Raw genomic sequence first — 26,802 nt, forward strand, 5'->3', positions numbered from 1 at the left:
TAATAAGGGTCAACGATGAAAGTTTAACATTTAACCATTCCGAACCAGCTCACCAAACGTTGCGGAACAAATCGTTTAGGTTTATATTTAATGTACACCGGAAACAATCATCTCAACATCTAAATTACCAAATCAGTAATTAATTTTGCAATTACGCGTACTACTGCTGATACGACACTATGAGCTTTATTTTTCCTTTTTTGATGCAAAGCTGTTTGAATGATTTTGCGCACACAAACAACATTCCAATGGCAACCCTTAAATTTGAAAAATTCAAGATCATGACCCCTAAAAAAGGTGGCGTGTCTATCGAGGCCTTGGTATGAACACCTGTTTGATATTTGGAATATCGTGAGAAAGCTTCAAAGTGTGTCAACTACCTGTAGCGTTTTACCTAAAGACCTCATGACCGTTTAAATTTTACACAAACCTGTTGCTATTTATACTCCTTAAACAAATTCCGTTACCATCAATAGAACTTCCGGTATGTGACACGTGGTCGCGTCAGCTGGCGGCGGCAACAAGTGCCGACCACGTGTGTTGTAACATAACTTTACATGCCTAGCAACGTAATCTGTCTGTTGTTAGTAGAAAGTTGTATCCTTGGTTACTAAATATTTATCAAAATCGATCGGTTTAGCCGGTGCTCATCGGAGAAAATCTAGGCAAGCTTTGACTTTAGTTGAACGTTAGCTGCCATCGCGCTCGGTGGCTTTCCAGAAGTAGATTGCAGTGGTCGGATTGTGTCTTTTTGTATGTGTTTTAGTTCTAATCCTAAAAGAATCTAATTTTGTACTAATTTTGCGGTGAAAATAATAATACATAAATGATAAAGTCATTTGATTATTTTCTTTTGCTGAATTGCTAGTAGGTAAGTTGATACTGGGCTCAAGGCAATTTTAAGCACCGATACCATACAAATAAGGTTTTTTTTATATTATGATTAGGCACAAAGGAAAACATTATTTAAAAATTATTTAGATTTTAATTTAAATGATTTTTAAAATTATTTATTTGCAAAAGTTCTTGCTAAATGAGAGGTTTTTAGCTCTCCACATATTGCATTGCAGCAATTGCAGCAATTTTCTTTGAATATCTTTAAATTTTTATTTTGAAACACGAGTAAAGCAATTTCTTTTTTCACTGTTTGAAAATTTTCACCAACGCCTGGTTGTTGTTTTATCAAAATAGCTATGGCAACTTATTTACCATCACCCTACGGTTGCTAACGATTCCTTGACATTGATATTTGGAGCACTTGCAAAGCCTACTACTGTCATTGTACTACCTTCAGCTGTTTCCATTGGGGAATTCTTGGCGCCCCCTCATAATGTTCGAGAGAGGGAGAGGTCATTGAGCTATTGAATATTGATCTTTTTTTCTTCTTGTAGAATGAAACCCAGCACAGAGCGTCGGGCATCGGCCCCGCCAAGGAAGCGGACGCAAGATGGTGCCCGCGAAGCTGGAAGCATGGAAATTCCTGGACCATCCGGACTGCTGCGTATTAATCTACGAGCCCATCCGGAGCACAATACCAAGAAAATCTGGCGGGAACTAAACATGCCAACGGATTGTGATTTTCTAGGATCGAATGTTTTCAGCCTGCCGGAGAAACTTTTGCGCCACAACACAAAGATGCGTCCGTCACCTTTAGCACGCCCAAAGCCGGATCGTAATGCGGATAAAAAGAGTAAGACTTGCGTTAGCCATCAGTGCCATCAGAATTCATACGTTTAATTTATGTTGATCATTTTAGAGATTCGTTCATATACTGCACTGCGCAAGGATCGAGAGGATTTCCGCCGGCGACTGGTGCGTTTGATCGTACGTAAAGAGCACGAAAAGGACGATCCTGAAAATACTTTTCCGAATGTAGAGGAGCGCGAGATGTTGCGATATTATCACTACATTCGCCACGGTATCGACACGGTTCACGTATCTCCTATTGATAAGCGAGTTCTTCAGCGTGTGCTACGCCTAATACCGAAGAATCTGAGTCGTTGGAAGCAGCCACTTCGTGACATTATTGGAGAAATTAAGGAAGATTATTCGTTCGCTGTTCGGAAGGCGGTAGTTGACTTCGTGTTGGGTGACGCGATGACAAAGTATGCCAAAAGGGAAGAAATTACGCCAGGACGTTTGGAGATTAAGGAACTGCGACTCAAGTGGAAGCACCGATACGACGAGAACCAGGCTAGGATTAAGCGGAATCTGTTCTCGATCAATGCCTGTTCGGAGCAGATTCTGGAGCTTTGGGATACTACTTTCAAGAAGATGTTGCTGGTAAACGTTAAGGAATTGGAGGCGAAGGGAGAAGCGTACGATTTGACGGAGTTTACGGTGAGTTGCTCTTTAGAGATATTATGAATTGGTCCATACAGATTTTTTTCCTCTTGGAATAGTCCACCGTGAACCAACAAATCGAAGAAACTAGACTTACACTCTCGGACAAATGGTACGGTGCGATAAAGACGATATTCCAAAAAGGCATCAAGAAGAAACTCATTCCGGATGATTCAAAGCCGAAAATGCTGAAGAAGTTCTTCAACTCTCTGGCCACACTGATGACGAGACAGTTGCAGAATTTGTGCATCAGTAGCATTGAATCGTACACCCATTATATCTGCGATGTTGGGGTAGATATTTTTTGAATATTTAAGCCTATAATAGACCTCATTAACTAATCACGTGTGTACGATTACAGCGCACAAACCAAGGATTTAGACTGACAATTCTGTTGGAAAATCAGGACACTCTATCGTTCATTCCAAGCTTTCCAAGGTTTCAGATAGAGATCCTGAAAATTATCGATAATATTGTAAAGTCGGTTAAAAGCTTCCCACGGATTGAGCGTCAAATTTACCCCGATTTGCAATGTCCGCATGAAACGTTGAGGGTATGTCCTAAGTGATCTTTGCTAGAATTTTGTACCCATTTAATTCGTTCTTTTTTTGTATTTATAGCCTGAAATTCCACCCGAAGTAATCAACGTGTGTAAGGAGAAGATCCACGACGTTCTCGAGGAGCAACGCATAGGACCGGAGCTGCGGATGCAAGATTTCGACAACTATATGACGCTAATAAACGGTTCCGACATCGACGATATAGAGAGGTTCATGGAGAAACGTCCCAGCTTCGAGGAGTACTGCAAGTACATACAGCGATACAAAAAGATGGAGAATGATGTTGCTCGCGAAATCTACGGTGTTGTATCGATGGGTTTCTACGAGTTTCATCGCGAAGGATTAATTGATACGCTCGAAGGACTGGCCAAGTTTATGCAGCAAGAGTTAATTGCAAAAATGACAGCAGATCAGCAAAGTGGTGCTCACCAGTTGGCGATCGAGTATGAGGCGATCTCCACCAAAATTATCACCATACCGAAGGATACGGTGGAGCTGATGACACTGAAAGCGTACGCGATCAAGATGGAAGAGACAACGATCCCGGAGATGGAGGAACGGCTCAAGAAAAACCTGCATCATTTGCTGTATCTTACTGACTACACTATATTTACGCCACTGGAGATCAAGCAAAACAATAACACCTTCCAGTGGTACATGAAGATGCCCACGATCTTCCAAGATCACAAAAACATTATAGCGGAAAAGGTGATTGAGTATCAGGATGCACTGAAGCGGCGTATCGAGAGCTTCCGGCGTGATTTGGAGCTGTTCTGGCACCAGGTGAAGGAGTACGATTCTTGGGGTGACATTAAGAACCTGCAGAAGTACAAGAAGAAGGCTACAGCGCTAGACAACAAACTAGTCGCGGCGATGGACAAGATTGATCACATTAATGAAGAGGAGACGGCATACGGTTGGGAACTGTCGCAGTATCCGACTAGAAAACAGTGCCACGACAAGCTTGCACCGTACAAACAGCTTTACGATGCCGGGCAGGAGTTTATGGACAAGCACGATCTGTGGATGCATTCGCAGGTTGGTTCACACGATCCTGAGCAGATAGACGATACGGTGGGATCGCTCTATCGGACGGTTTACAAGCTCGAGAAGCATTTTTCCGATTCTTATCAAACGCAGCGCTTGGCACATGATGTGAGTATTAATTGGTAGCGATGTGTAAGAGGAGTATCTGATTCTTATGTCTTATGTCTATTTTTACATTTTTCAGATCAAAACTCGAATCGATCAATTTAAAACGCATATGCCGATCGTTCAGACGCTGGGCAATCCAGGCATGAAGGAACGTCACTGGGAGCAAGTGTCTGAAATCATAGGCTTCCCGATACGCATTTCCGCCGAGCTAACGTTGGAGCGTGTGATCGACTATGGACTGGACGACTATATACAGCGCTTCGAAACGATCTCCGAAAGCGCTACGAAGGAAAACAATCTAGAGAAGGCAATGATTAAGATGGTGAACGAGTGGAGTGATATGGCGTTCGTGGTGCTCCCGTACCGCGATACTGGTACCTACATCCTATCCGCAATAGACGACATCCAGGTACTGTTGGACGATCATATCATCAAGACGCAAACGATGAAAAGTTCGCTGTACATTAAACCATTTGAAAAGGATATAATGTAAGTATTTTGGTCGTAAGCTATATATAGAAGAGCGTGATATAATATAATCAATGTCTCACAGAGCGTGGGAAAAGAAGCTGATGCTGCTGCAAGATATACTCGATGATTGGCTGAAGGTGCAGGCGACCTGGATGTACTTGGAGCCGATCTTTTCGAGCCCGGACATTCAATCGCAGATGCCGGAAGAGGGTCGCCGGTTCAGTGCGGTCGACAAGATCTGGAAGGATCTGATGAAGTCGGTACAGGCCGATACAAAGGTTTTGGTGGTGCTGGAAATAGACAAAATGTCGGAGAAATTGAAGAAATCTTACGGCCTGCTGGAAATCATCCAGAAGGGTCTGAACGAATATCTGGAAAAGAAACGGCTTTACTTCCCCCGTTTTTTCTTCCTGTCGAACGACGAGCTGCTTGAGATACTGTCGGAAACGAAAGATCCGACCCGTGTCCAACCGCACCTGAAGAAGTGTTTCGAGGGCATTGCATCGCTCAACTTTACCGAGGCGCTTGACATTACGATTATGCGGTCGAATGAGGGTGAAGAGGTGGATCTAATTGAGGAGGTGTCCACGAGCAAGGCTAAGGGACAGGTGGAAAAGTGGTTGCTCGATTTGGAGCATTCGATGAAGAAGAGCATTCACCTGAAGGTGGGCAAATCGTACGAGGCGTACACGGAGACGGAACGTCACAAGTGGGTGCTGATGTGGCCTGGCCAGTGCATACAGTGCATTTCGTGTGCATTCTGGACGCTCGAGACGACCATGTGCTTCGATAGTGAAGATCCGTTGGAAGCATTGGAGGAATATTTGGAGACTTGCAAGGTGCAAATTTCCTTTATCGTGGACTTGGTCCGCGGCAAGTTGGCGATGCAGAACCGACTTACGCTGGGTGCTTTGGTTGTGTTGGATGTGCACGCGCGTGATGTGCTGCTGGATATGATTGAAAAGAAAACGACTCAGGTGGATGACTTCAATTGGCTGGCGCAATTTCGGTACTACTTCGAGGATCAAAATTTGGCCACCAGGATGATTAATTCGACACTCATGTATGGATATGAATATTTGGGCAATACGGCACGTTTGGTGATTACGCCTCTGACGGATCGCTGCTTTAGAACTCTTTTCGGAGCACTCCATCTCCATCTGGGAGGAGCACCCGAAGGTCCCGCCGGGACAGGTAAAACGGAGACGACGAAAGATTTAGCAAAGGCAGTTGCGAAGCAGTGCGTCGTGTTTAACTGCTCCGATGGGTTGGACTATATTGCGTTGGGGAAATTTTTCAAAGGTCTTGCATCGTGTGGTGCCTGGTCCTGCTTTGATGAGTTTAATCGTATCGATCTGGAAGTGCTCTCCGTGGTGGCTCAGCAAATTTTAACCATCCAGCGTGGTATTAACTCCGGTTCCCCGACGATGGTGTTCGAGGGCACGACACTGAACCTCGATCCGAGCTGTGCCGTGTTCATTACTATGAACCCGGGCTATGCCGGTCGATCTGAGCTTCCGGACAATTTGAAAGCGCTGTTCCGTTCGGTTGCGATGATGGTACCGGACTATGTGCTCATCTCGGAAATTGAACTGTACGCGTACGGATTTTTGAATGCCAAACCGCTTGCGGTAAAGATCGTCGCCACGTATCGGCTATGCTCGGAGCAGCTAAGCTCGCAGCCTCACTACGATTACGGTATGCGGGCGGTGAAATCGGTACTGAAGGCGGCCGGTGCCCTGAAGCTACGCTACCCGGACGAATCGGAAGACATATTGGTTCTGCGGTCGATCAAGGATGTAAATTTAGCCAAATTCCTCAACCAAGATGTGCCCTTATTCCAGGGCATCATATCGGATCTCTTCCCGGGCGTGGTACTTCCGAAGCCGGACTACGCAGTGTTCGATACAGCTGTGCAGAAGGCGTGCGAGAAGCACAACAAGCAGTTTACGCCGTTCTTCCTAGAGAAGGTGCAGCAACTGTACGAGATGATCGTAGTACGACACGGGCTGATGATTGTTGGTCCTCCGCTCGGCGGGAAAACGACCGCTTATCGTATTCTAGCCGAAGCGTTGGCAACTATTGAAGAGTTGGGCGAAATGGGTGAACATCGGGCCCAGTATACGGTGATGAATCCGAAGGCGATTACGATGGGTCAACTATATGGACAGTTTGATCCGATATCGCACGAGTGGAGCGATGGTATATTGGCGGTAAGCTATCGGCATTATGCGCAAAGTACAAGTACTGATCGCAAGTGGCTCATTTTTGATGGTCCGGTCGATGCGATCTGGATTGAGAACATGAACACTGTGCTGGACGATAACAAGAAGCTATGTCTGATGTCTGGCGAAATCATACAGCTCTCGTCTACGACGAACTTGATCTTTGAGGTGATGGATCTGGATGCCGCCTCGCCCGCAACGGTGTCCCGCTGTGGTATGATCTACATGGAACCGTCCTCGTTGGGCTGGGAGCCGGTGTTGGAGTCGTGGAAGAATACGCTTCCACCAGCTCTACACTCGATGAACAAGCAGGTCATTACGCAAATGTTCCACCGCTTCTGTCCGATGTTACTGTGGTTTGTGCGTCGAGGTGGTGGGCTGCGTGAGATGATGCCGACCAGCGACTCGAACCTGGTGTTGTCGGTGATGCATCTGTTCGATTGCTTTATGGACGATTATCGGAACGAGGCGTACATGAAGGCCGTCTCGGAGGTGGACGTGCGGGCGCAGCTAGAGGGTGTGTTCTTCTTTTCCTGCATTTGGGCTATTGGCGGCCCGCTCGAGACCGACAGTCGGGCCAAGTTCAGCGAGCTCTTCCGTGCACTGACCGAGAAAGTGTTTCCACCGGAGCTGAACGAGAAGTTCCGCATACCGGAGCATCTGCAGGTGCAGCCACTTTCGAAGCCATTCATCTTCCAGATCCCGAAGGGCGGAACCGTGTTCGACTATCGCTTCACCAAGGAGGGCAAGGGTAAATGGCGCCCGTGGGCCGAGGAGATCAGCCAGAGCACCAGCATCCAGCGGGACGTGCCGGTGAATCAGGTGATCGTACCCACGATCGAAACGATACGCATCGGTGCACTGCTGGAGTTGCTGGTGCAGCACGGCAAGTGTCTCCTGCTCGTCGGACCTACCGGAACCGGGAAGAGTGTGTACACGATCGACTTTCTGTTGAAGCGCAACGATACCAACATCTTCAAACCGTTGCTGATCAGCTTCTCGGCGCAGACTACCGCAAACCAGGTGCAGGATATCATCATGTCGAAGCTGGACAAACGTCGGAAGGGTGTGTTTGGACCACCGCTAGGAAAGAAGTGTGTCGTGTTTATCGACGACGTGTCGATGCCGCTGAAGGAAACGTACGGTGCGCAGCCACCGATCGAGATTGTGCGCATGTGGCTGGATCACTGTCTGTGGTATGATCGGAAGGACGTGACGGCGATGAAGCTGGTCGATCTGCAGCTGATGTGCGCGATGGGACCGCCGAGCACAGGCAACACGGTATCGCCCCGATTCTCGCAGCACTTCAACTCGATCGCGATGGATGAGTTCGACGATCAGACACTGATCGGCATCTTCAGCAAGATTGTGCTGTGGCATCTTGATACACGGGGTTTCTCGAAAGAGTTTGACCCGTGCATCGATGAGATCGTCCTATCGACGCTCCAGATTTATCGTCAGGCGCGCGCCATCCTGCTACCGACACCGGCCAAATGCCACTATCTGTTTAATTTGCGTGACTTTTCGCGCGTCATACAGGGCGTGCTGTTGTCCGTCCCGGAAGGGACGGAAACGCTGAACAGTATGCGACGACTGTGGGCACACGAGATACTGCGGGTGTATGGAGACCGGCTGGTGGATGATAGTGATCGGGAATGGTTGTTCGAAGAGCTCTGTACCGTGATCCGGGAATACATGAAGGAGGATCCGAAAGATCTGTTTGATCGGTTTGTCGAGGGTAATGAACTTACGGAGACTTCGCTGCGGGCGCTGATGTTTTGTGACTTCACGAATCCCAAAGCGGACACAAAGCTTTACCTGGAGGTGATGGACATCGAGGAGTTGAGCTTCGTCGTGGAATCGTACCTGGTAGAGTACAACAACATGTCGAAGAAACCGATGTCTCTGGTACTGTTCCGGTTTGCGATAGAACATTTGTCACGTATCTGTCGGATAATCAAACAACCTCGCAGTCACGCATTGCTTGTTGGCGTTGGAGGTTCTGGAAGGCAGTCACTGGCCCGTATAGCGTCCCACATTTGTTCGTACGAGCTGTATCAGGTTGAGATATCCCGACAGTACGGTATGACAGAATGGCGTGAAGATATGAAGAATCTGCTGAAGAAAGTATGCGGCTCTGATCAGCACATCTGCTTCCTCTTTACGGACACGCAGATAAAGGAGGAAGGCTTTCTGGAAGATATAAATAACTTGCTGAATTCGGGCGAGATTCCTAATCTCTTTACCAACGAGGAAAAGTCGGAGATTATTGAGAAGATGCGTCAAATGGATCGGCAGAAGGAGAAGAGTCAACAGACCGATGGAAGTTTGGTGGCGCTTTTCAATCTTTTCGTTACGGTGAGTTGATATGGAAGAAAGTTCTCGCTTTGAGGTTCGGTAAAGACGTGATTTTTTTTCTACAGATCATACGTGATCAGCTCCATATTGTGCTGTCGATGTCACCGATTGGGGATGCTTTCCGGAATCGTGTTCGAAAGTTTCCTTCAGTGGTTAACTGCTGCACAATCGATTGGTTCCAACCGTGGCCTAAGGATGCCTTAACAGCAGTAGCGACCAAATTTTTATCCACGGTAGAAATGACGGATATGGAGCGTCAGTGTTGCATCGATATGTGTATGGAGTTTCACACAAGCACCCAGATGCTGTCGGAAGAATTCTTGTTGCGCTTGAAACGCTACAACTACGTTACACCAACTTCCTACCTGGAGATGATTCATACCTTCAAGACTTTGCTTGACAAAAAGCGCACGTAAGTAGCGGAAAATCTGGTTCGCTGTGCATATCCCTTCTTTTGTCTTTCTCTTACTTCCATTGCAGTGAGGTATTGACAGGCAAGAACCGATACCTGACCGGTCTGAAGCAACTCGAGATAGCTGCCCAGCAGATTGGTGTGATGCAGGAACAACTCGAAGCTGTTCAACCACAAATGAAGATCGCTGCCGAAACAGTGGCCCAACAGATGGCGAAAGTTCAGGCTGATAGTGAGGTAGCCGCAGAGCAGAAGCAGATGGTCGAAAAGGATGAAGCTGCCGCTCAGGAACAGGCGGCTGCTGCCAACGCCATCAAGGAGGTTTGTGATGCTAAGCTGGCAGACGCGATGCCTATTTTGGATGCAGCCATGGAAGCCCTGAACACTCTAACACCGGCGGATATAACGATCGTGAAAACAATGAAAAGTCCTCCGATTGGTGTGAAAGTTGTGATGGAAGCAATTTGCATATTGAAGGATCTAAAGCCAGACCGTGTACAGAATCCGTCCGGTATGGGTATGGTGGAGGACTATTGGGGTCCCTCGAAACGTGTCCTGGGTGACATAAAGTTCATGGATGGTTTGTTAAATTTCGAAAAGGATGATATTCCACCGAAAGTGATACAGAAACTGGAAGAGCGTGTCTTTACCAATGAAAACTTCGATCCGGAAAAAGTGAAGCTTGCATCAACGGCAGCTGAAGGATTGTGCAAATGGGTCATAGCAATTGCGAAGTACGACAAAGTGGCGAAGGAGATTGCACCCAAGAAGGCAGCACTGGCGGAAGCTCAAGCTAGTTACAATGTATGATAGAGCATGCTTTCTTACTACACAAGATCTATCCTTTTTTTACTTTCGAGCTTTTTATTTTCTCTTTCTGCTAGTCCGCTATGACGATACTGAATGCAAAGTTGGAGCAATTGCGTATCGTTGAGGAGAATCTCGCAGATCTACAACGCAAACTGGACGAACAGATTGCTCAGCACGCAAAGCTGCAAGCAAACGTAGAGCTATGCATGAAGAAGTTGGAACGTGCGACGGAGATCATTACCGGTCTAGGTGGTGAAAAGGATCGTTGGCAAACGGCAGCAGATACACTGGCTCAAATCTACGACACACTCACCGGCGACGTTCTGATTGCATCCGGTATTGTCGCATATCTGGGACCCTTCACGATGCAGTTCCGGGCACAACAGATTGCCCAGTGGATCGAACGGTGTACGGATCGTGGGATTATCTGTTCCCAGGACTTCCAGCTCGTAAATGTGTTGGGTAATCCGGTGGATATCCGGGCATGGAATATCTTCGGTTTGCCAAGTGATGCTTTTTCGATCGAGAGTGCTATCATCATTCAGTAAGGATGGATCCGGATGAAACTAAGAATTATTATCGTGTTGTATTTAACAACCGTGAATAACAAGTCTAATGCGGACTCTTGTTTCTCTTTTTAGTAACGCCCGCCGTTGGCCTCTTATGATCGATCCACAAGGGCAGGCCAACAAATGGGTACGCAATATGGAGAAAGCCAACCGGATTTGTATTATCCGCCTCACACAGCCTGACTATACACGCGTGCTGGAGAACGCGATACAATTTGGGCTGCCCGTTCTACTGGAGAACGTTGGTGAAGAGATCGAACCTATGCTGGAACCGATTCTGTTGAAACAAATCTTCCGACAAGGTGGTACGATGTGCATCAAGCTGGGCGATTCAATAATTGAGTACAACGATTCCTTCAAATTCTACATCACAACAAAGCTACGCAGTCCTCACTATCTACCAGAGATAGCGGTGAAGGTCACCCTGCTAAACTTTATGATAACCCAGACCGGACTGCAAGATCAGCTACTCTCCATAACGGTCGCTCGCGAAAGGCCCGATCTCGAGACGGAGAAAAACTCGCTCATCATACAGGGTGCGGAGAACAAGCGGCAACTGCAAGAGATCGAAGACAAGATCCTGCAGGTCCTCTCGTCCGAGGGCAACATTCTCGAGGATGAAACCGCTGTATCGGTCCTAAGCTCGTCGAAAACGCTGGCCAACGAGATTAACGAGAAGCAAATCATTGCCGAGGCGACCGAACGTCAGATCGATATGGCCCGTCTGCAGTACACACCGATCGCCGCCCACTCGACGGTGCTGTTTTTCACGATTGCCGACTTGGCCTGCATCGATCCGATGTATCAGTACAGTCTCACCTGGTTCGTAAACCTCTTTACCGCGGCTATCGACAATACCGAGAAGGTGGATGAGGTGCCGGCCCGCTTGGAGGATCTTAGGACCTATTTTACGTACAGCCTGTATGAGAATATCTGCCGCAGTTTGTTCGAGAAGGACAAGATACTGTTTTCGCTGCTGCTGGCCACCAATTTGCAGCAGGACTCTGGACAACTGGGCACTGCCGAGCTGATGTTTTTGCTTACTGGTGGCGTTGGGTTGGATAATCCCGATCCCAATCCGGCAGGAGGATGGTTGCCGGATAAAAACTGGGACGAACTTTGTCGGCTGACGTTATCGTTTGAGGAGTTTGGGCCACTGAAGGAGCACGTGAGCAACAATTTGGAGAGTTGGAAGCAATACTTTGACGACGATACACCCCATGAAGCTACCATACCGGAGCCTTGGAATACGAAGCTTTCGGCGTTTCAGAAGCTGCTAGTACTTCGATGCTTCCGAGCAGATAAGTTAGTTCCTGCGATCGAGTTGTATGTGGCAGGTAGGTTAACAAAATTGAAGGAATCTTTGGTTGGCTACTAGATGCTTCCTCCTTGTTTTACAGAAACAATGGAACCAAAGTACGTAGAACCTCCGGCGTTCAATTTGGCTGCATCGTACGACGAATCGAACTGCTGTGTGCCACTAATATTTGTGCTAACACCCGGTACCGATCCGACGGCAACACTGATCAAATTTGCCGACTCCCAGGGACTGGGAGCGAACCGACTATTTTCCCTGTCACTCGGTCAGGGTCAGGGTCCGATCGCAACCAAAATGATCGACGAGGGTACTAAGTTTGGCAATTGGGTTCTGCTACAAAACTGTCATCTCGCCCAAAGCTGGATGCCAACGCTGGAGAAGATCTGCGAAAGCTTCCAGCCGGACACGACGCATCCCGACTTTCGTCTCTGGCTCACCTCCTACCCGACGGAACACTTCCCGGTGGTGGTGCTGCAGAACGGGATCAAGATTACGAACGAACCGCCGAAGGGTTTGCGGATGAATGTAACGCGATCTTTTATGAGTGATCCGATCTCGAACGTGGAATGGTTTGAGGCTTGCAAACAGCCAGCAAATTTCAAAAAGCTACTGTTTAGCCTTTGCTTCTTCCATGGAATTGTGCAGGAGCGGCGTCAGTTTGGTCCGATCGGTTGGAACATTCCGTACGAGTTTAACGAGACCGATTTGAGCATAAGTTTGACGCAGTTGCGCATGTTTTTGGATGAGTACGAGGAGGTCCCGTATGTAGCACTTCGCTACCTGACGGGCGAGTGTAATTATGGCGGCCGGGTGACGGATGATTGGGATCGTCGTTGTTTGAATACGATACTGGCGAAGTTCTACACGGCGGAGGTGTTGGAGGACGAGAGTTACATCTTTGATGAGGTGGGACTGTATCCGGTTCCGGAGTTGAAGGAGCATGAGGAGTTTGTGGCGTTTATACGGGACTTGCCGGTCATTGCTAGGCCCGGTGTGTTTGGACTGCACGAGAATGCCGACATTATTAAGGATCAAAAGGAAACGGATACACTTTTGGCTAGCGCCTTAAAAACACAGGTATGTTAGTAGGACCCTAGCGCGGTCTTTGCATTAGTAGTTGATAATGTCAATTTATTTTTTGATGCCATACAAAAGGATCGTACGGTAAGTATGCATTTAGTAGTAAGTATAAGATGTTCTACATCAACCGAGAATTCCCATCCTACGGAAAGTGATCCATCTTCTTCTTGGCTTAACGACCTACTAGGTCACGTCTGCCAAATACCGAATAAGTTGGATAGTTATTCTTCATTATGGAAGAACGTTCCGGATAGGTTTTGAACACCGGTGCTACCGTGTGAAGATCGGCGCCGTTGTTGCATCCACTACCAGACCGCCCTCTATGTGTCCACTAACTGATACATGTGTCCTCTAAAATGGATTCTAGTTCATACGTACTATACTGTTATTTCTTTAACCCATTACTATCTTCCTAATATACAACTTCATTAGGATTTGTTGCAAATGAAGGTAATGTATGGTTGTAATGCAATATTGTAGTCTCCAAATGTCCCAAAAATGTAGCAATTAAAGTTAAATTATATTCCATTCCTCTAACGATTGGCAAATCTCACAAAATTGGATTCGGTAGATTCTTGAGGATCTGAAGGTTTGTACAAAATTGGAAAATAATTCGATTTTTATGTTTTCCCATCATGTAAATATCCAAAATTAGTTTTGTTTTTTTGTTGTACTGTTTGCTAACTTGAATGTGGTACATGCTAAAAAGGATATCATATAATAGAGGAATATACTTATTTCATACAGAACACATCAACCGGTGTGTTTAAGGAAACACCTGCCGAGCTTGTGATTCGCGTATCCTCGGACATCTTGAAGCGTCTACCGCCCGAGTTTGATCGGGATGCCGCGCTGGAGAAGTATCCTACCGATTACCACCAGGTAGGTACAGCAGAAAGCAAGATTTGCTTCCAAACTAATATTTAATTATCTCCATTTTCAAAATCTTCAGAGTATGAACACAGTTCTGGTGCAAGAAATGGTACGCTTCAACAATCTACTCACCTGCATCCGGAGCAGCCTGCAAACTGCCCGCAAAGCAATGCAAGGTCTCGTCGCCATGTCCCCAACGGTGGAAGAAGTCGTCGGTGCGGTACTGATCGGCAAGATTCCCTCCGTCTGGGCGAAACGATCCTACCCGAGCCTGAAACCGCTCGGCTCGTACATTGTGGACTTTATCGCTCGATTGGAGTTCCTCCAAAAATGGTACGACGAGGGTCCACCGGCCACATTCTGGGTGTCGGGCTTTTTCTTCACCCAAGCCTTCTTAACCGGTGCACAGCAGAACTACGCCCGCAAGTACGTCATACCGATCGATCTGCTCGTGTTTGATAACGAGGTGTTGCGGGACACGGAAATCACGGAACCACCGGAAGATGGAGTATATGTGTATGGGTTGTTTCTGGAAGGTACACGTTGGGACCGGGAAAAGGGCTATTTGCAGGAATCGATCCCGCGCGTTCTGTTCGATACGGTGCCTTATGTGAGTATAGAGTGTTTGTTGAGAAAAAAAGCCTCTTTATAATTTGGGAATTATTTTCCCTGTTCTAGATTCTACTGAAACCGATGACGAAAGACGAATTTGTACCGAAGCACACGTACCGGTGTCCGGTGTACAAGACGGCCGAACGGCGCGGTACACTTTCGACCACCGGTCACAGCACGAACTTTGTCATTGCGTTGCTGCTGAACTGCGATCCGAACGTGAAACCGGAACACTGGGTTATGCGTGGTGCTGCTATGCTGTGTCAGCTGAGTCACTAACCGGTTTTTTCACGCTCGTTCGCTTACACGGAGCAAGCGGAAACGGAATGTGGATGATGTTTCATTTTTTTAACCTGTTCCAAAGATCCATGACGTACGTATGGGTTTTTTGTTCTTTTGGAAGTGGAATTTCAAAATCGTAAGTGAATATTTATTTTAAAAAATATACAAATCTAACATTTGCATGTTTTGTGGACATACGATATTCGGGAAAGCATATTTCCACTAAAAATTGATCCTAAAAATTATGCAATTTTTGTTGCGGAAGTTTGGGTAAGTGTGCCATAGAAGCAAGTGAGCCAACTAATATTTTTCACTAAAAAAATCCGGCTGGCGACCATTGGTGACATGAGCTGGTTTAGATCACGGAAGTTTCCTAATCTTTAATCCTCCTAACTATTTTATGGTCGTTATGAAACTATTTTTAAATCGCAAAAGAAGCGGAATTGGTGAACCAAATATATCCAATTTTGAACATAATTTTCGATGATTTTATCTAGATGGCCGTCTTGCCCTTGTACTCAAAAAATCACCTTATTTTTAATCATTTTGAAAACTTTCATAAAACGGTTAATTTTTGGATCTTTTTTTCTGTGACTGAATAAGAAGTGAAAAATGACAATGAAAGCATATTCAACTATTAAAAACATATTTAAATAGGATTCAGCATAAATTGCTTAACGTGGCACACTTACCCCAATTTCCGCAACATAAATTACACGTTTCAAGTTAAAATCGTATTCAAAATATGTTTTGTTATAAGGCAAGAAACATTTTTAAGGGAAAAAACTGAAATTAAACTAAATCCAGCACGTGTGAAAGGACACTAGAGTAAAGTGATCATAATATTGGTTTTTTATTCAATGGCTTAAACCATAATATACATGTAATAGATGTGTACCGATCATACGGAGGGATGAATAATATACGATATACATAATACGCGATAAAATATGCTTTGCAAACATACATTGATGGCAGACGTGGTGAATAGGTCATATAGTGGAGGGTAGTAACAACGAATGGAAAATACGTAAACGCGTCACTATCCGATTCTTTCTCTCTCCCGCTCTCTTCTTCTTCTTCTTGTCTCTAACTCTCTACTAACAACGTAAAAATCGTTGATTAAGATTCACTTTCCACATTTTCATTTGTGTGCTTTTGAACACAAAAATTACTTTGGCTATCCGTTTATCTTCCTGAGGTTCTCTCGTCGTGTTTTAACTGATTGGTTTTTGGCTGTGAAACATGCTAAATCTTACTGGAAAACTGTTTAACTTTGTCGTTAGATTTGTGTGTGTGTGGTGTGGTTTTGCAGGCTGTATGTGAGATTTTTAAAAATCCGGCACCGAATGGTCCATCTTGCCCCGCAACCATGAGGTGGACAATTTCTTCATCATCACGTCGTAGATCATCTTCGGTACGATCGTGAGCGTAATAACTTGCTCGGACGCACTGATCAGCTGGCCGATCTCTTTGTCCTTCAGGGCGATCACGTTCTGACCGTTCACTTCTAGCAGTTGCTGATCGATCAGCAGTCCGTTGCGAGCTGCTGAAGAGTCCTTCACGATGGCCGTGATCGTACCGTTGTTGAACTGGAAACCGAAGCTACCGGATGAGTCCTTGTGCAGTGTGATGGCTCGCTCGAAGGGTCTGTTTAATTTTAGAATGATTTTTTTTGTTAATTATAAACTTGTAAAAGAAGGTGCTTAATATAGCTTCACTTACCGATCGCGCACCACAACCGAAATGTTATTCTTATCGCTCTTCTTCAGCAGCTTGTGCACATCGTCCACAGAAAAGCCAGCCACCAGCGTACCATTGATCTGCAGTATCTGATCACCGAAACGCAAACCGGCCAATGCGGCTGGACTATTCTTGACGACCACGCACACAAAAATGCCCTTATTGATCGCCTGCACCCGAAGGCCAACTTTCTTGTCCGCGCCCTTACACATTATAAGCTGTCAATGGGTGGCAGAAAAAGGAAGGCGAAAACAAGTTTAGCAAACTAAGTTACAGTTCAGAGGAACAGTATTCCGGGCTTACCTCACGTATTCCATTAGTCACCTGACCACGCTGCAGCCCGGTAAAGTGACCGGTGACGGGTGCGACCATGTTAGCATTGTTAACGATCGCAACGGCGGACTGTTGCTGCATGATCGCGGTTGAAGCAACGTTTGGCTGTGGCACGTACTGTGGGAGGTTCGCTTGAATCATTTCCTTCGACAGCTCCAGACCCATATACTCGTAAAGGTCGGGATACATTAGTCCAGCGGCACCAGCTGCGGGTGTGGAACGGTTCGCATCCGCAATTCCGGATGTGTTTTCGTTCGTGAAGCTAGGATACAAACCACCGTAAGCATCCTTCGTAGCAGGTGCTGACGGTGGATAAGGCTGATACTGTTGCTGTTGTTGTGCCACGGCTGTTGCAATAGCCGTGTTTTGTGATTGGACCATCTTGTCCACCATCATATCTTCCAGCGACGGATAGAGCGACATTGTGAATGCTGCAAATGAAAAAAAAAAAAAAAAAAACGACAAGATACGTTTTGAATAAGTCTCTGTGGTAAACATAAAAGCCCCGCTGCTGATAAGGATGGAAATGTAACCCTGTCCCGGGCCAGCAGATAAAAGCTTCATATTCCAGGCATCCGGACTGTAACACACGGGTAGCCTACAAAGTAATCTAGTATCATTGCAATATTCAGTTAACTCTTGTTCTTTCTATTAAATTAAATATGATGTCTCAATTCTACGCAATTTTCAAGTTATAAATCTTAAAAATTGGCTTGTTTTTTGTTAAAAAAAATGAAAAAATGAAACACCCTTGAAAAATATTATTTAAGCGCTTTAACATAACTAGACATCAAAATGTTTGTAACTGTTTGTAGAACTAAACATGACAGTTATAATAGGATTTTCCAGAATTTTACTACGAATTTTTATATTTTTAGAATTTTACAGCCTAAGTAAAATTAAAATGCATACCTAACGTTGACGGTTCTTCAGTAACGGTTTTTATTTTAACAAAAATCCCTGTAACTTCTTTTTAGTAGCAGGTAAATTTTGAAAATTTCACATTAGACTTGTGATATAATCGTCTAACAGCTGCGTTTCATGTGAGAGAGTTTCATGTGAAAATTAAGGTTAGGGATGTAGTATGTTTATCAATATAAAGAAGAAAAGTTGATTTAATTCCCATTAGAATATAACACCACAGTTGAACTACGTTTAAAAAAGTTATAAGCCTCCAAAGTTGCTGTCTACACTGGGTAGCTTTTTTGCCTGGGATAGGGGTTAAGAAAAAAGTCTCAAAAAACCGTTTTTACCAATTCAGAAAAACCTAACAAAAAATTACAGATTATAGATGCTGAAATTTGCTCATTTAAAACAAATTTCAAATCAATCGGATTCCAAGTCTCGGAGACGTAACCAGTTGCCTGGAATAGGGTTAAAACGGACGTTTTGATAAGGTTGCGGGTGTTCGCACAGAGAAGAATCAAGTGATTGAAAGTGATTCATTTTGATCGCGAGTTATGACGCTTATATGGAGCAGGTTTATATTATCAAACGGGGAAGAGGAATGGCTGATGCAAGCAAAACTTGTGCTTCAAATGCTAAACGATATTACCGATCGAAGTAACCTTGGCTAGTCTCTATGCAACACACTCGAGGTTTCACTGTAGCAACTAGAATAAAATACACTTTGCCTCCTTTGTTTCAACTCTTTGTTATCCTAAATTTCTCGAGACGAAATAGAAGAACCCGAAACTATCAAAATTAAGAAGAAGCTGCACTTTTATGCGCCCGAGATGGCATTCGTATACACTGCGGCGCATTATGTTCTGGGAAGGGCAAACAAATAGGAGGAAAAAACACACACATACTAGGGCTGCTGTTACTCACTTGGGTTGTAATAGAGTTTAGCTAAAACTTGTAATTAAAGTAGATGGACACCTATTCACTTGCAACGCTTAACACCGAATGAATGGACCGTGTGACTCACGAGCTAACTAAAATCTCTGTGGGGGATATTTAACTTTGGGAGGCTTTAACTGTGCATGCTACTGCTGCCGCTGCTGTTCGCTTCAACCGGAATTATGAATCATCAGTGAAATGTTTACTTTTTCTTGATTTTCTTCTACTCGAGATGCGATACGGCACGACAATGGAATACGATTTTTTTTGCCTTTTTTCTGCTTACCTGGGATTGGGTTTTGAAAATTAAAGGTTCACTACCGAGGATTGTAGCAGAAAATGACTAACAAATAGCGTTAAATGTATGAAAATTAAAGATCTTTATCCACTGTTTGCGAACTACGACTTGTTTTGTAGAGCGGTGCGATTTGTTTTGAAGAGCTCCAGCATGTCAAAGGGTAATTTAAATACCCCTCCAGTACAGGGTAGCCCAAAGGAAATGCATATTTTGATAATATTTAAGGAAATGAGAAGAGAATCGTAGTGAGATATGTATTTTAATTCACATACAAAAACGTATTTTTCGTACTAGTTGGATGCAAAAAAAACAAAATTTTAAATAAATAAATAAATAAATAAATAAACCCCTAAAACTACAATAACCTTTGATTCAAGCGACACAGCTCACACTCTTCTCTATACACCTTGAACGACCATTTGACAGCCGTCTTGAGATCGAAGCGGCTTGCTTCGAGGCGTCTGCCATTTGTTTTTTTCTTCAGTGGTAAAGATTATTGATTTTAGGATATTGCAAATAACTTGACTACAGTGTTTTGTGGAAATGTAAGTAAAAGTTAACTAGAAAGTTTATCGGCAATATAACTCTCACTTCCGGTGGCTTCTTTCATTGTAGGGCACGTTCGAAAAATCGTTCCGATTCAGAGGAATCGGAAAAGGCCGACAAGAAGCAGCGCGGTCGCGAAAAGGAGCGTAAAAAACGTAGCTCCAGCAGTAGCGATAGCAGCGCAAGGTAAGGAACACGATTTTATTGCTTTTTAATAGTTAAATTAATCACTAGCTTGATTCGTTTTGCCTTCAAACAGCTCATCCGGCAGCAGCTCGTCCCGTAGTAGTTCCGGCTCTCGTTCGAGCTCTTCCAGCAGCAGCTCATCATCGTCCAGCTCTTCGTCTTCCTCCAGCAGCGAAGCCGATCGTTCCCGTACCAAGCGTAAAACGAACACCCGCTCTCGTTCGCGCAGCAAGAGTCCCGCGGAACCGGCCCAAAACTGGGATAAACAATCGGCCGCCACTGCAAAGGAACCGGCCGCTGCAAAAGGTACGAGTGTACGCTCGAAGTCGAAGGATCGGTCCGATCGTCGTAGCTCGGAACCGCGCGACAATGACAAAGAAAACAAGCAAGGTCGGGCCGCATCGGTTGATAAATCGAACAAAGATTCACGTAGCCGTCGTTCCCGCTCCGGTTCGTCGAAACGGAAGCGACGCGAACGTTCCGTTACACCGCGCCCGATACGCATCCACATTGGGCGGTTAACGCGCAACGTTAATCGGGATCATATAATGGAAATTTTCAGCTCGTACGGTGAGATACGGCATGTGGATTTTCCGATGAATCGGTTCCAAACGTTTGGCCGTGGGTTCTGCTATGTGGAGTACGTCGATCCGGACGGTGCAGAAAATGCGATGAAAAACATGGACGGTGGACAAATCGATGGGCAAGAAATAACGGCTTCACCGGTGTTGGTGCCGAAAACGCGACCCCCGCCCAGGCGTCCGTCACCGATTATGCGCAACAATCGGCCTATGCCGCGCTGGCGAGCATCGCCGATGCGTTACCGGCGTCGTCCATCGATTCGGCGCAGTCCGAGACGCAGACGTTCCCGTAGTCCGGTGCGAAGACGCCGCGCGAGTAACAGTTCGGACAGTTCGCGTTAGGGGTGAAGCATTCAAGCAAAATTGTGGCGATTTTTCGGTGTAGTTTTTACAATTTTCAATGTCATACCTTACCTTACACACTATGTGCACTCGGCTTGTAAAAGAAGAAAAAGGATAAACTGATCCTTTTCTGATCATATTTTACTGTGTGTGTGTGTGTGGGCGTGTGCATTTTCAAATCAGCAATCCTGATTCATTTCAATTTTCTTTAACGTACAATTACATCATGGTCGAGGCGAGAAGCTTACCCTTTTTTCCATTTGAAAATGGTACTGGGCGGATCAATCCTAACCTCCCCTAACACGGTCAGATTCGGATGGAGAATGTGACATTTATGTTCATTTACACATAAAACCTTGTAGAATAATAAACAATGTATGGATTAAAATAAAATCAATGTCGCAATTTATTCACAAATTCGCAAAATAAAGAGAAACACAAACAGGTAGAGAGAGAGGGGGGAAGAGAATCTTGTGTGTACCATAGACAGGATACGCATCGGAAACACTTCTCTGAGTCCCTCTTGGCACACGACAATATACACACTGTACCACCGGGTCCATTCGTACACCCGCTTCCTTAACTACTGGCTAAAAATCACATTGGTTAGATTGAAAGTGTTTGCTCGTTACCACAATCTGTCTGTCTGATGGTCGGTTTCCCGAATGGACACGCGAACATCCGTATACATGCTTTTGTGCTTACTTGTTTTCATACTCAACGATGTTTCTGCAGAGTGCGGCAAACTTTCGCACATGGTCCTGCACGAGCCGCTTATTAACACGTTCCCTAAAAGCAAAGAAAAAGTAACCGATTTTTATGAAAAAAGAAAACTCTTTAAAAATTTTTATAATATATTGTGCGTGCGACTTACTTTATAACTTTCCTCATAAACTGTTCCTTATCGTTGCCGCTAACGTACGCGGTCGGGAAGTTTGCTATTTCGAGCAGCTTCATCCATTGGATAAATTCCGTCGGATAGCGGAAGTTAAGGGCGAGAAAGATGTCGGCAAATATTTCCACTTGTGTGCGAAGGGCAGTACCACCTGGAGGTCGGGGAAACTCGGAATAATTCAACAAATTCGAGATACTTTTTTCTTCAGGGGAATTCTTACCAATACACAAAAAGGTAGATCGAACGATATTTTCACCCTGCGCTAGTACCACGTTCATCATCACCGGATGATTGGTCGATTCCTTAACGAACATCGTAATGAACGCAACACTCTTCTTCATCGGTCCAGTCTCGGGTAACATCATACACTTGGTGGCTGTAGATAGAAGAAGAAATGGAGCTAGTAATCAGATACATACTTGGCAAGTATGGCCGATGCGGAAAGCTTGGACCTGAACATAAATATCAAAGGGTGTCACATCTGTTTCACACACCAAATACAAGAAAAGAGTCAGTCCCGCAAGGGTTTTTTAGTCGAATAGGCGTCTGTTCTCCATATTAGGGGCGACTGGTGGTCTTTCTGTCCTGACATCATTCTTCTTCATGACTTAACGACGTTCTAGATCTCGCCGGCCATCAAATGGCTTACTATACTTGACGATACCACGTAGTTGGATAGTCATTCCTCACTACGGGGGGACGATCCGAATGGGATTTTCGTCCGGTCCGATTCGTTGGGGGAGCCACCTCCAATATAATTGTAAAGAAAGGACGAGAAAAAAGTCTAATCGGAACAACAGATATCTAGACCTGCGCTATGGAACAAGGATAACGATAGGAAACTCGGAACATGGAACTGAATATCCTCCACAGACAAGGTAAGGGCCAGCGGCTTCGGAGAGAGGAATGAAGAAGAACAACATATTTTTGCAGCACGTCAAAACAGTGTGTGCAGTATGCACGGTGAATGAGTTGGAGAAAGAGAGTGAGAGAGAAAATGGAATTGTAACTGAGCATATAAGCGAAGAGTGTGTGGGTTCAAAAGAATGTTGATCATATGCAGTCGATTCCGGTACGGGTCGGTCGTCACTCCTTGCCATTAATCGTTAGCAAAGTGATTAGTAAAGGTTTGAATACTTACCGAAGTCTACCAGCTTCATACAGTCAACCTGTACCTCACTGTAGCATATTGGAATCTTTTTCGATATCCGCGTATTGAACGCGTAAAACGTTTCGATCAAATCCGCTATCCGGGACAGTTTGCCCAAGTTTTGCTGAAAAAAGGGACCAAAGTGGGTCAACATGACGACGATTTCCAAACGCCTTTCCTTGCAGCAAACTCCTTACCTGCATCTGGTTAAAGTTGTAGTCCATGATAGCGGTAAACAATTGCACCATGAGTTGTCTAGAGTCTTGATCCTTGTAAAACATAAGAATAAACTGAAGAAAAAGTAGATAAAAATTGTGTAAGAATTACCATTTTTACTTTAAAAATCCAATCTTCCACCATACATTGCCCGCAATATCGGCCGCCGACACAACACAGTTGGTGTTAAGGATCGACAGCACCAGACAGCACATCTCAGTAAGCAGCGGTTTGATGTCATCCATCAGATTTGTTAGCGCTTGCTGCAACGCTTTGCAGAGCGTATCGATAACCGTCTCGTCGTGTATCCACAGCTTGCACAGGTCCTTCAGCAGACCCATCGTTTTCTCCAGTATAAGCAAAATTGGCTGTACCGGACCGCCCGGTATCGGTGTGCCTGGGGGGAAAGGTAACTTCTGTCCTCCACCCACCGCACCATCCACCCCCACTAAACAACCCTTGTCCATTAGCATGCCGTCACCTTCGGTTGGTTTCCGGATGTTTAGCGACGAAAACAGCTTCGAGATCATTTCGAGCCGCAATATGACGCGCGCCTTGGTCGATTCGGTTCGGTCGTTGTTCTGTACGTGTATCTGAAGCTCCTCGAAGCAGGGCGAAACCATCGCGTCCAGGTAGACGATAATGTTTTCGTACGAGATCACGCTCAGTATGTTGCCGACGGTGTACATTAGGCGGATCATTTCGGCATTTTTAAGATGACCTTCCTGTAGCGCTGTACGACACGCATCCAGCAGTGGTAGGGCGTACGGTATAACTTCCTTTTGACATTCGGAGGTAAGATCCTTTAGGCCGAGCGTTGCCTGGGAAGCTTTGGTAGAGTTTAGACCCTTCACCAGCAGCGTAATGGCGGACGGAAGATATTTGGGATTGTCACCGATCCATTCGCTGTACGCACCGACTGTTTCCAGTGCCATGCCAAACAACTTGTCGTTGTACTTTTCGTACGGAATTTCGTTCAGTATCTTGAGCAGCTTCACAATCTGCTGATGCTCGGTGTACTCGATCTTTTGCGCGATCGAGCAGAACGCATGGATGGTCGCTTCCAGCAGTGTCCAGCTTTCGGTGGATTGTGGATCGTAGCTGAGGTACATGATCGATTCATCGAGCGCTTCCGACAGTACATCGAGCATGAGATCGTTCAGGACGTCGTGGCAGGAGAGCAGTGTATCACCGATATCCTGTCGGTAACAGCGGAACGCTTCCAGATCGTCATCGTTCCACTTGTGGAGGGATGATTCGGTGGGAAGTTGGGACTTTCTTACCAAAACCTTCACCACGTGCGCGTATACTGGCTTGATTGCTTCGAGGCAGCGCTTCTTGTGCTCACCGTTGTCCATCGAAAGGACCTCCTCCTGTAGCATGTACCAAAACTCCATTGCGTACGTACTGCACGATTCATCAACCGGATAAGTGCCCGGTTTGTCCGTACATTTGATCAACATATCGACCGTCCTCGTGTACACCTTGGACACTTCTTCCGAATCGGTCGAGATACCAGCAAAAATGGCGGACGAAAAGCACTCAAGGGTAGAGATGAACAGAGCGTAGATAATGAGGGCCAAGTTTTCGTTGTCGTTGTTCTCTTTGTACTCGGCGTCAAGAATGGGTACGAGCACGTCAAGGAACAGCTTCATGTAGTTGATGATGGTATAAGAATATTTCGTACTTTGGGTGGCATACGAAGAGATAATGTTCTACAAAGAGAAAAGAGAATATATTATTTATTTATAAACATTACGGGAAAGATAAGGAAGAGAAAGCATGAATACGCCAAGTGAAAAAATGACAACGGGGGACATGATAGTCAAGCAGATTCTGAAAGTTGTTAAAAGCTACTTGTGCTCTAAGATAAGGATCATTCTGTGCATAACGCGGCAGCCTAGTCGGGATGTGAAGTGAAGGTCTCTCACGACGCGAGTTGACGGGAAAGGAGTGTAAAAAGCGATATAGGGAACATAAGGAGTGGAGCATCAATGGAATTGGACAAAAGTTCAAATAAATGAGGATTCGATGTGGAAATGATGGGGTTTACAGAGATTCAGGGTCTAATTAGCGAGAGCGGTTATGGGTAAGAGGGAACAGACATATTGTGGTCATTCGATCGACAAGGATTCGAATCTCAGAATCCGTATCCGAATCTCTGTTTCTTCATTCGCCTCTCCTAGTTTTGTGCAAGGGTAAAAAACATGACTATTCCAACCCTTTTTTGTTGGAGAGTCCTAATTGAATCTCAATCGGGAAGAATCGAACCAGAACGATCATCACTACCGGAGATACATGAGGATACCATCAGAGGGAGAATCATGTAAATGTATTATTCACCTTTTTTTTAATGGCCTTTAGCGGCTCGTGTGACTTACCGCTAACGACTTCAGTGCCGTTTCCGCCAGTTCGTTCTCTTCCGGCATCAAACATCCATCGTCCTTCGGTTCCTTCCAGTAGCAGTAGTGAACGGCTTTCAGCAGCGTTTGTATCATCGCTTCCCGGTCGTTCAGATGGACATTACCGTGCTTAACCCACGTGCCGGTACATTTAGCCGCATTTATCAACCCGTTCATATCGTGCGGTTCGACTGCACTGTGGCTAAGCTTCTCGTTCAGGTACGTTACCACGGTTTGCATGACGAATTCCGCATTCCGATTCAGCTCCTCACAAACGACGGGCCGCGGGATCTGTGTGCGTATTGTTTTGACCTCCTCCGGAATGCCCTCCAACACCGCCATCAATATCTCGATTTGGGTTACCTTCGAAAGATTGCCTAACTGTTCATGCAGGAACATATTCGTGACCTCCTCGATAACCGTCGGATGGCGCAACATGTGCACGATAAAGAGACCAAGCTAGGAAAAAAAGGAAACATCGTATAAGGTATTGGCAAAGTAACCCCCAACGAACCACTGGGTGTGAAATCGGCAGATCTTACTGAGATGCACAGCCTGTTCAGTACGATCTTGGGACCGTTACCGAAGAGTACGATCGTTTCTAGCAACTTCTGCTTCAGCTCGTGATGTGCTTCCTTCGGAACTTCGGCCCAATCACTTCGCAGTTTCGAATTGAGTGTGATTGCACCGAAAAATTGTATCTCGGAAGATTTGTTCAGCTGCATCAGCTCCCAGCAGAACGACCAGGCCTGGGGACTGTTTTGTATCTGCTGGAGCCATTTGTGTGTTTCCTTCTGCTGTTCGGATCCACCACGATAGAAGGATAGGACGGCCGCTTCTATAGTTTGCACTTCATCCATGGTTTCGACACCGTTTTTTTTTTGCTACTCGTGCCGATGCTGCCTACCAGTCTTCCGAGGGTGATTGGTTGTGGCTGTGGTGTTTTTCGTTTCCTAATTTCTATTTCGCAGATAGCAGGATACTTTCATGTACTATCATTTAGCGGCCATTATTATCACTTTTATCACGGAAGGGAATACTGTTTCACGGGGACGGGGGTTTAGAAGAAAATTACAAATAATTTTACACAATCTCAAAAAAGCGATGTTGTTTCGGTTTCCTAGCACTGACAGCCTTGTGTGGGTGGATTGCTGTCACTGAACAAGGTTATGCGTAGAGGGTGTGAGCGGAAGGGATTTA

The 26,802-nt window shown here is 45.5% G+C and overlaps 6 protein-coding genes across 52 annotated transcripts in view; 4 read left to right on the forward strand and 2 right to left on the reverse strand.

The window, feature by feature from the left end:
- Positions 1-518, forward strand: part of LOC126563926 (zinc finger protein 271) — a 53,170-nt gene extending 52,652 nt beyond the window's left edge. For all 47 annotated transcript variants that reach the window (XM_050220733.1, XM_050220740.1, XM_050220753.1 and 44 more), the window contains one exon: positions 509-518. The gene's annotated coding sequence lies outside the window, so the exon portion shown is untranslated. The remainder of the gene's footprint in view (positions 1-508) is intronic.
- An 874-nt stretch (positions 519-1,392) lies between these two features.
- On the forward strand, positions 1,393-15,067 carry LOC126560501 (dynein axonemal heavy chain 7). Its single transcript, XM_050216460.1, has 15 exons — positions 1,393-1,690; positions 1,757-2,340; positions 2,403-2,636; positions 2,705-2,896; positions 2,964-4,058; positions 4,135-4,547; positions 4,612-9,112; positions 9,178-9,524; positions 9,593-10,328; positions 10,409-10,878; positions 10,976-12,240; positions 12,304-13,298; positions 14,049-14,183; positions 14,254-14,784; positions 14,853-15,067. The coding sequence occupies exons 1-15, from the start codon at positions 1,393-1,395 to the stop codon at positions 15,063-15,065; spliced, it is 12,009 nt and encodes a 4,002-aa protein (XP_050072417.1). The 3' UTR covers positions 15,066-15,067.
- LOC126565670 (thioredoxin-2-like) overlaps positions 12,827-26,802 on the forward strand; it is a 286,777-nt gene continuing 272,801 nt past the window's right edge. Inside the window, exon 1 of the mRNA XM_050222870.1 lies at positions 12,827-12,832. The gene's annotated coding sequence lies outside the window, so the exon portion shown is untranslated. The remainder of the gene's footprint in view (positions 12,833-26,802) is intronic.
- LOC126564999 (syntenin-1-like) lies at positions 16,393-17,595 on the reverse strand. Its single transcript, XM_050222134.1, has 3 exons — positions 17,115-17,595; positions 16,794-17,029; positions 16,393-16,718 (listed from the first exon to the last, which is right to left on the reverse strand). The coding sequence occupies exons 1-3, from the start codon at positions 17,565-17,567 to the stop codon at positions 16,400-16,402; spliced, it is 1,008 nt and encodes a 335-aa protein (XP_050078091.1). The 5' UTR covers positions 17,568-17,595; the 3' UTR covers positions 16,393-16,399.
- Positions 19,724-20,939, forward strand: LOC126565051 (RNA-binding protein with serine-rich domain 1). The gene is made up of 3 exons (XM_050222191.1): positions 19,724-19,829; positions 19,900-20,016; positions 20,090-20,939. Coding segments are annotated over exons 1-3 (969 nt in total). The 5' UTR covers positions 19,724-19,827.
- LOC126563999 (importin-13) lies at positions 21,634-26,480 on the reverse strand. Its single transcript, XM_050220894.1, has 8 exons — positions 26,145-26,480; positions 25,582-26,061; positions 23,347-24,915; positions 23,182-23,274; positions 22,976-23,108; positions 22,055-22,210; positions 21,814-21,985; positions 21,634-21,728 (listed from the first exon to the last, which is right to left on the reverse strand). Exons 1-8 carry the CDS (start codon positions 26,460-26,462, stop codon positions 21,641-21,643), a joined length of 3,009 nt encoding a protein of 1,002 aa, XP_050076851.1. The 5' UTR covers positions 26,463-26,480; the 3' UTR covers positions 21,634-21,640.

Source organism: Anopheles maculipalpis, chromosome 3RL (genome assembly GCF_943734695.1).
Source record: "Anopheles maculipalpis chromosome 3RL, idAnoMacuDA_375_x, whole genome shotgun sequence".
In the NCBI taxonomy this organism is placed as follows: Eukaryota; Metazoa; Arthropoda; class Insecta; order Diptera; family Culicidae; genus Anopheles; species Anopheles maculipalpis.